Source organism: Opisthocomus hoazin, unplaced genomic scaffold (genome assembly GCF_030867145.1).
Source record: "Opisthocomus hoazin isolate bOpiHoa1 unplaced genomic scaffold, bOpiHoa1.hap1 HAP1_SCAFFOLD_15, whole genome shotgun sequence".
In the NCBI taxonomy this organism is placed as follows: domain Eukaryota; kingdom Metazoa; phylum Chordata; class Aves; order Opisthocomiformes; family Opisthocomidae; genus Opisthocomus; species Opisthocomus hoazin.
The window spans coordinates 2783201-2792862 of record NW_027448722.1 but is presented as its reverse complement, the minus strand read 5'-3'; the positions used below and the strand labels follow the sequence as shown (position 1 = coordinate 2792862).

Genomic DNA, 9662 nt, shown 5'->3' with positions numbered 1-9662 from the left:
GGTGAGGCTGACCAACCTGTCGTTCCCTGAGTCCTCCTTTAATTCCTTCTTGAAAAAAGGAGTCATTTTGTTTTACTTGAGTGTGACTTGGGCCTCTTGACACCCCTGTGCTCCGGGCCTCACTTGGGGTCTGGCACTTGGAGGCCCATAGTGATATGCCATTATGCACCTGACGTCTTCATTTGGGGGTTGATTCAGTTGCCCACACAGAGGTGGGCACTGCCTCCAGGACACCCTGAGGTAGCTGAAGACCCCACGTGGGACTGGGAAATGTGACCCGGGTCCTATAGGAGCATACGTGGAGGAGGAGCTGGTGGCCAGGCAGGGAAGCCCAAGGCATCTCAGTTAAGAGAGCTGATTTTTTTCTCTTGACTAGAAAGGGAAGCCTGGGCGATTGAGGGCAAGGTGTCCAACACCAGATGAGATAACTCTGTTCTCTGCCTTCCCCTACTTTGGAGACACATGTAGTTTACCCTGCAGAAAATAAAGAAATGAGTGGTGGTAGATGCTGCAGGGTACACTTGGTAAAGTCCCTGTAACCTCAAAATATTGGGATTAGTGCAGATTTGGCTGTGCAAAAGAGAGCACTTCTCCTTTCTTCGCCCTATGAATCGAGGGAGCTAGTGACTTTAGTGGGCAGCTTGTTGTGTGCAAAGAAGAAATATCGACAGAGTCTGGGACAGGGGACAGTGTTCGGAGGGATCTTGGGGTCTGTGCTTGACACAGAAGGTGTTTTCTGTTGGTCTAAGGTTATCTGTTGTGGAAAGTGCACTTCAGTAGGGGTAAAGCGGATTTAATATAAAGCAGAGGAATGATTTTTTTTTTCTTTAAATCATGCCTTTTTCTTTTTATTTGTTGACCATTAAGAAAAAGCCTTCTGTGTCTACACGCAGCTCGTTCTCCAAGTAAAACAGGTGGGAGTTTGTGCCAACAGGCTGAGACGTGTATCTACAGCCTTAAGGGGAGGAAGTTGAGATTGGAACAAGGCTTCTTGAAGTCCCAGGTGTTTGATGAGGGAAATGGTGGGGTTGGGGGAAGGGACAAAGACTACTTGATTGTCGTAAACAAAGGGCCTTTATTTTCATATATATTCAGACTGCTTTAGGAGAAGCTCAGGATTATTATGAGATGGAGATTGCTGACACCAAGTAACGTGTAAAGAATCCAAAAAAAGGGGGAAAAATCTTTTCTTATTGTTGTTTTTTCACTTTGACTTTCGCTCCTGAAAGCTCTTTAGTTAACCACAGAAAAATTGAGAACTTCAAGAGAAGTTCTTCCCAGAGAACAAGTCTCTAGAGAAGTAAAATTCATCAGCAGACGTTCAAGTTTCTAAGGATGTCGGCATGCCCCACTGAGGACCATCATTGCAAAGGGATCGTGGAGGGAATTACAAGAAGAGGTGACCATCCCTGATGCATCCCCCAGGGTGAAGCAAGAAGTCAGAGGCACTGGTTACAGGTGGAAAATCAGATGTGGAGTGTGGCTGTGGAAGGCCTTGACGTCTTTTGCAAAGTAGGACAGCCAAGCTCTGATCCCCATCCCCTGGGCATGGGGGTCTGTTGCCTCACAGCCTGTTCGTGGCTCTTCTTTGGAGCAGTGTGATGTGGGGTGTGGAATGTTCAGTGCAGGAGAGCAATGGGAAACCTCCCAGGCTCTGTAGGGGTGAGTGAGGAGCCAACAATGCCCTGGGGTTGTAAGGCACTGGTCTCTTCTCATGGGCCTCAGTGGAAGGGAGAGTAGCCATAGCCAAAAGGAAGAAGACCTCATTTGTGTTGTCAGGGGGTGGTCCCAGCCACACCAAGGCCCTTGGTCATCCCCACCACAGGCTGTCCTACACTGTCCTATGCCTGTGCTCGTTTCCTTGCAGACTTTAGCTACTGCCCCATTTCCCCACCTCACTCCGACCCTCGGATCTCCCAAGCTTTACTGATGTCCCTCTGTCCTCATTCACTGTTGCTTCAAACAAAAAGCTGTGTTTACCTGGGGGTATGCCAATGCCTCTCGGTTTCCCAGCAACTGCTTTTTTCCAACACCCTGTTAATGCTTCTCTAGCACGCAAGATGTCACAGCCACAGACTTGCTTGGATCTGCTATTGCTCTCCACATCCCGGCACTGGAATGCACGTCCTCCTTCTGCTGCCTCGAATTCGAAACTCAACCTATTCCACAATAATTCAGGTCTTCTTCCTGCCTTTAGCACAATCACAGAATAGTAGGGGTTGGAAGGGACCTCTGTGGGACATGTAGTCCAACCCCCCTGCCAAAGCAAGGACACCCAGAGATGGCTGCACAGGAACACGTCCAGGAGGGTCTTGAATATCTCCAGAGAAGGAGACTCCAGAACCTCCCTGGGCAGCCTGTTCCAGTGCTCCGTCACCCTCAGAGGGAAGAAGTTCTTCCTCATGTTCAGATGGAACTTCCTGTGCTTCAGTTTATGCCCGTTGCCCCTAGTCCTGTCGCTGGGCACCACTGAAAAGAGTCTGGCCCCGTCCTCCTGACACCCACCCTGCAGATATTTAGAGCCATTTCTAAGGTCCCCTCGCAGCCTTCTCTTCTCCAGGCTGAACAAGCCCAGCTCCCTCAGCCTCTCCTCGCAGGAGAGATGCTCCAGTCCCCTCCTCATCCTCGTAGACCTGCGCTGGACTCTCTCCAGTAGCTCTTCATCTTTCTTGAACTGGGGAGCCCAGAACTGAACAGAGTACTCCAGATGGGACCTCACCAGGGCAGAGTAGCAGGGGAGGAGAACATCCCTTGACCTGCTGGTCACACTCTTCTTAATGCACCCCAGGATCCCATTGGCCTTCTTGGCAGCCAGGGCACACTGCTGGCTCATGGTCAACTTGTTGTCCATCAAGACACCCATGTCCCTCTCCACAGAGCTGCCTTGCAGCAGGTCAGCTCCTACTCTGTACTGATGTAAGTCTGCTGAGAAGATATGCTTAGACATGGCCATTGGATCTGGAGTGGTAACAACTCCTGAATGATGAGGGAGATGAAATAAGAGACACAGTATTGGTAACAGAAGTAAGTCACAAAAGACACCTGAAGACTGAAAAAAAGCTGAGAAGTGTTGACACATTTCTTGCTTTAGATCTTTGTTTTCAGTTAATCTTGCAGAAATTTTCATTGTCATTAAATGACATCTGAAAAACCTAAAGGTATTAAAAATAGATCATTTGGTGTCTTGCAAAGAGCCCTGTGTGTCCCAAAACTTCTTTGCCTGGCACTTCTCAGTCTTTGCCCAGAGCAAGTCACACTCTGGTGTCAGCCTCTCTACCCCTGTTTAGATGTTGGTGTAAATGGTCCCTTACAGCACAGAAGGACTCAAGCCCCACAGACCTCTGCTCTGCTCCTGTTAGAAACAGGGCCCATAGTCGCAGGAATTGAAGACAACTGCAGCTGGATGGGACATAAGGAAATCTTCAACGCAACCTGTCTGAAAATTGGTCAGACCAAGTAGTTCAATGCTTGCTTCAGTCCAAGTTTGAAACTCCTAGGGACAGAGACTGCCCAGCTTCTCTGGGTGACCTGTTCCTGCACTTGGATGAGCTCCTGGGGAAAAATCTTGTCCTTCTGTCCTGGCTGAACCTCTCCTCTTTCACCTTCCTCCCACTGAATTTTGTCTTCTCACCATGAATCTTGTTGAAGAGATGGGTCTGTATTCTCCATGATCTCCTTGTAAGTACTGGCAGGCTGGGATGATGTCAGCCTCAGCCATCCCTTCTCTGGGCTTGACAAGCCCAGCTCCCTCAGCCTCTTCTAACAGGCAATGCTCTCCAGTCCATGGCTGTCCTGGGAAATCTTTGCTAAACCCACTCCAGCTCGTCAGTACTATTCCTGGGGATGTGAAATCTGAATCTCTTCCCTTTGCTCTTGACTCCTTGAAGCCACAAATTCCAGGTGGTCACCCCGTGGCAAGTGGTGCTTAGTGGCTCCTGTCAGTTCCCTGGCCTGTCCCAGCCCAGCCCTGCTGTCCCACACATGGTCCAATGGCTGCAGTGTTCAGGTGCAGCATGGGGAAGGGTGTATTCGGTGTGAGGAGCAGCTTGCCTCTCATGATCTGCAGTACATCCCTTTGTACCCTGTTCCCCTTCTGTTCCTCCTACTTGAAACAGCCTCCCACAGGTTGTGGAACCTACCCAGCCCTATCCGCATCCCACGTGGGGTTTCGCAGACATCCCTGCTCTGAGGTCTGCCAGGGTCTGTACAAGGAGAGAGGTCGAGAAGGGCTGGTTGTCCTCCCTGTGCAGGGACTGAACACAGCGGGAGGAGCAAAGAGGCCGTGCAGAAAAGCTCACACATAAACCTTTGGTGAGTGGCTGGTGCTGGATAGGGCTGAACAGGGAGGACACCAGTGAAAGCTCACTCTAGTCCTATTCCCTAACATATCACCCCATATACTCCTCCCCTCAGTGCATGGAGAACCCCAGCACAGCAGCACAGCCTCATGGGGAGAATATTTTCAGCTTTTTCATGACCTCAGTTTTGGGAAGAGAGCAAAGCCTGGAGACACTGGCATTTAGAAAATCCTGTTTTATTACAGAGACATGGCATGGGAGGGCACCTTTTCCACTGTGCCAGACACATATGCAAAGGTAACTCTGTCAGACAAGCTGGGTTCATGGTTCTTGAGAAGCAGAATTGTCACAGGTAAAATGTCCAAAGCACAGGAGGTTCCCTAGATATGTTGGAAACCACTTGTGAAGAGATGTGGCACCTTACTGCTGCTGAAATACTACAGATTGAATTTGCTTCTTCAGGGCGTCTTTGAGCTCCTGGTTCCTCATGCTGTAAATGAAGGGGTTCATTGCTGGAGGAACCACTGAGTACAGCACTGTAATCACCAGATCAAGCAATGGGGAAGAGATGGAGGGAGGCTTCAGGTAGGCAAACACTGCAGTGCTGAAAAACAGGGAGACCACAGCCAGGTGAGGGAGGCACGTGGAAAAGGCTTTGTACCGTCCCTGTGCAGAGGGGATCCTCAGCACGGCCCTGAAGATCTGCACATAGGACAGCACAATGAAAACAAAACACCCAAAAGATAAAGAAACACTAAACCCAAGAAGCCCAGCTTCCCTGAGGTAGGAGTGTGAGCAGGAGAGCTTGAGGATCTGGGGGATTTCACAGAAGAACTGATCCACAGCATTGCCGTGGCAGAGAGGAATTGAAAATGTATTGGCAGTGTGCAGCAGAGAATTGAGAAAGCCACTGCTCCAGGCAGCTACTGCCATGTGGACACAAGCTCTGCTGCCCAGGAGGGTCCTGTAGTGCAGGGGTTTGCAGATGGCAATGTATCGGTCATAGGCCATGATGGTCAGAAGACAATGCTCTGCTACTACTAAGAAGGAAACCAAAAAGAGCTGGGCAGCACACCCTGCATAGGAGATGGTCCTGGTGTCCCAGAGCAAATTGGCCATGGCTTTGGGGACAGTCGTAGAGATGGATGCCAGGTCAAGGAGGGAGAGGTTGAGGAGGAAAAAGTACATGGGAGTTTGGAGGTGGTTGTCACAGGCTACAGAGATGACGATGAGGGCGTTTCCAAGGAGGGCAGCCAGGTAGATGCCCAGGAGGAGCCAGAAGTGCAAGAGCTGCAGCTCCCGTGTGTCTGCGAATGCCAGGAGGAGGAACTGGGTGATGGAGCTGCTGTTGGACAGGTGTTTCCTTTGGGCATGGGATCCTGTCCTTAGAGGAAGAATCAATAAATTGTTAGGGGAGAATTGTCATTGGAAATGCAAAGCCATACTCCTAGAACTTTAACACTGCTGAACTTCTGAGCATTTTCCATTCATTTTCAATGAGAACTTTCTTCAGCTTCCTTGTTCGAGGTCTGGTTGGTGCTGGCTGAAGGTACTGTAAGGAGCAGGACCTCTGTCCTCTGCCTTTTGAGGAGTCTGCCCTGCTATGCAGCAAGGAGCTCATGGGAGTAGTGATGTCAGGGGTCTATCCTGGTGTCCGACTTGGTCAGATGAAACCGCTCCTCACAGAAAATCACCTTTTCAGCCTCTGCACTCTCAGTGCTAAGGAACGGCAATAACAGAGAAAAGTTGGAGAAGTTTGGGGTTCATAAAGCTCCCCCAGCTTACCTGGGGAGTTTTCTTGGAGTTCAGACACCTTCAGCATTTCTGCTGCACTCAGGGAGAAGAGAGGGACACTGGTGAGGCATATGAAATTGCTTCTGGCTTAATGCAGAGTGAGGGCAGCTGGTCTGTCCCTCTGCCTTCTTCTGACCTGCCCTGGGCTTGTTCTTTGTGAGATGGAAGGTGATCACACTGCTGCATTACCCTGAAAAATAACCAGACGTTACTGAAAACAGAGGGATTCAGTGCAGACTGCTAAATGTCTCACTCTTTCTAAAGGTCTCAGCACCTCACTTCTAGCCAAGGACACTCATGGCTCCTTTCACCAACCCAACAGCATTTCCTCCATTGTAGCATCTCTGTGGTTCTCTGTGGGGCTTTTAGATAATAAAAGATTGTGAGGAGAGAAGTTCACTTTGTAGAGGGCAGCTCAGAGCTTGGAAGTACACCTCAAGGAGACAGCCAAGTGTCCTAACAATAGCATCTGATGAAGGGAAAAGCAGCTGATCCTCCAGCCCCACAGACTGCATTGACCACAGCCCCACAGGGCAGATGAAAGTTGGGGCACTTGTTCCCACGGACACACCTGCAGGAAAGGACCCACAAGATCAGTCTGTGACTCTGCAGCTGAAACTCCAGCTCCCTAACGAAGCTGATGACAGCAATGAAACAACAATAGGAATAACACAGACAAGAGGAGAAACAAGCAAATATCCAGCAATAGGGAGTCTGAGAAAAGCCAGGGCAGAGGCAGCCACGCCCTCAGCACAGCGTTACCCATACCCAGCTGGGCACGTCCCCTCCCAGACACCAACATTGCCGGGCAGTTGAGCTCTGAGCCCCTGTCATCTGCAGCAGAGAAATGGAGATGTGGCTGGAGAGCTGCCCCCTGGCTCTGCTGGAGCTCTGCTGCAGAGGAGGTGGTTCATGGTTTGGAGACCTCAGCCCTGAGGGCAGAGGCTGTGCTGGGTGGGAGAGAAGGCAAGGGGGCTTACTCAGAGGAAGGGCTCTGCACTGGAGGGGATGATGCAGAGTTTTATGATTTCTCCCTCCCATCATATCTGGTTTTCTGTTCTGCTCCTTCCCTGATGATATATCTGCTGCCTGGAAATTTTCCTCCTGAAAGATGTTTCACTCTCCCATGTCTTTTCCATTACAGCACTCACAGACCCCATCCCAACCCCTGTGCACTCACCCTGGCCCTACAGAAACCTGCCTGTTTGCAGGGCACTGCCTGGGTGTATGTTCCTGTTTGCAGGTGGAAAATGAAAGGTCAGGCTAAGCCTGGTAGGTCCAGGAAAGGTGATGCTGGTGCTGTCCATAGGCAGAGGAATGGCTGAGGGTGCTTTAGGAGGCTCCTATCAGAGTTACTGATCACTGGCTCAGGAATCTCAGTGACTGCTTCAAGGCTGAAAGCTCCTGTTCCATTTATCCCTTTTACACTGCCCTCCCTCTTCCAAAAGGGAAACTGATAACACAAATTGAGGAAGTTTTTGTTATCTTTACAGTAATCCTGCGCATGACCTTCTTCTTGAGTCAGCCTTAGGAAATATTCTGGGGGTAAACTGGAGCTGTGAGCAGCTGACCCATGCAGCAGTCTCCTGGTAGGAGAAAAACACTGCCCTACTGGGGGTCCCTTCTTCCACCCACAGATTCTCCCCACAGCACGATCTGGAGCTCCCCGGGCAGGCTGAGCACTGACCCCAGCATACAGACTCCTGCAGTAAAGGGACCCTGCTCTGGAGGACCGTCCTGGGCACACTTGGCTACACACCTGGCTTAACATCCTACCAGTAATCTCCGGAGAAGGCAGTCAGCATGCCCTGCTCCTCTGATGGCAGGGCAGGGAAAAACTTCTCTGGAAGGTGTCTTCCCCCTCTAGGCTTGAGAAGCTGTGACAATCCTCCACAAAGATCCTGTAGGCTGTAGGATGTGCCAGCTTTTGGAGATCCCTCCAGCAGCAGCAGATTCACTGCCCTGCTTCCAGGGACTTACCATTTCATGGGTTGTGAAAATTTCTCCCTCAGTGAGCTCTCAGCGTCTTCCCACCCCGCACTGCCTTTAACCTATGTCCACCTCGCACCTCTCCCCTCGCTGCCTGCAGGCAGTGCCCTCAGCCCTGCTGTGCTTTGCAGAGGAGCTGCTCCTGGGCACAGCTGTTTCTCTGCAAGTGCTGCCCACTTGCCAGGAGTTCCCTCCATCCCAGGAGCCCAGCCCAGATCAGCAGCACAGGACCAGCACAAGGCAGCAATATCCTTACCCACTCTGGGCTCCCTCGAGGTGTCTTTTGGTCTCCAGGACAACTTGCTGTGAAACAGGCTGAAGCAATCAGTCCTGTTGCCTCCCTCAGCTGGGGAGAGACACTCAGTTTCAACAGCGTCAATTCTCCTCTCAGAGAAAGAGTTAGAAACAAAAATCACCTTTCCTTGCCCCATCACAAGACAGGACAACCAGAAAGTGACAGGAAGGAATCTCATTTGCCCCTGCTGAGGGAAGGGATTGAGCCTAGTCATTGGAGGCATCTCATCCTGAGTTTGAAGTCCTGAGGACTCAGGTCTCTCTCATGCTCACCACAAAACCCACAGGAGGTGGGACTCCTCTTGCCTCAATTGAGATTGGCACAAAACAGCCTCCTGCATGGCAGATCCTTTTCTCAGCTCCCTTGGTAATTAATGGAGGTGGAGAGCAGGAGGAAGATGTTCAGACGCAGACACTTGGTGACAGGTTTAGTTCCAGAGATGACCAAGATGCTTGCTGGTAACTACAAGCTCTGATGGAGCAGTTTAAAGAGACAGGGCAGCGTCTGAGGGCACCTTCCTGGAGGCTGGTGGGAAAACCTTTTGGCCAACTTCAATGACAGAAAGTGCCCACCTTGAAGACAAATCAACCTTTAAATGTTCCTTATGTCCAGGGCTGCTGATGGATGTAATCATCCTGACCAAATGGAGTCCTGTGGCACAGGGAGAACAAAGTCTCTCCCTTTCTGTTCTCCGTCAGCTGTTTTGTCCACGTGGCCTTAACAGTATGATGGGGTTTGTCTCATATGCATCCCTTCATTGCCTAACCTCATTCAGGGCAGCTGAATCTTCATTTATTTCACATTTACAGACATCTATGACTGTGGAATGTGCCAGGGCTCTCCAGGACAACTGCATGCATCTGACATGGACAGTACAAGTCCCATGCAGGAACCCCATCCTCTTTCAGAGTCATTGTGTGACAGGCACCACCCAGGGCATCTCACACAGATTTCGTGCCTTTGTGCAGTCACTGAGTCCCACCACTGCAGTGATGCAAGGTCTGTCCCTTCTCTACCCAGTGGATGCATGGCAGTGCATGAACACCAAGCACGTCACAGCAGGGTCTCCACTTGAGGGCATTCCCTCTCAAACTCTGCTGGATCTTCTCTCACCCATCATTTAACCATCCCTTTGATGGTACAGTCATGGATCAGGCTGGTAGTGATGTCCTAGCTGACAGGGGAAGTCCCAGAGGACTGGAGGATCGCCATTGTAACACTCATCTACAAGAAGGGCTGGAAGGAATGATCCTGGGAGCTACAGGCTTGTCAGCCTGACCTCAGTG

At 50.7% G+C, this 9662-nt stretch overlaps 1 protein-coding gene across 1 annotated transcript; it reads right to left on the bottom strand.

Moving 5' to 3' along the window:
• Positions 1-4718: 4718 nt before the first annotated feature.
• On the bottom strand, positions 4719-7897 carry LOC142359060 (olfactory receptor 14J1-like). Its single transcript, XM_075411908.1, has 3 exons — positions 7869-7897; positions 6229-6282; positions 4719-5682 (listed from the first exon to the last, which is right to left on the bottom strand). The coding sequence occupies exons 1-3, from the start codon at positions 7895-7897 to the stop codon at positions 4719-4721; spliced, it is 1047 nt and encodes a 348-aa protein (XP_075268023.1).
• Between the last annotated feature and the right edge of the window lie 1765 nt (positions 7898-9662).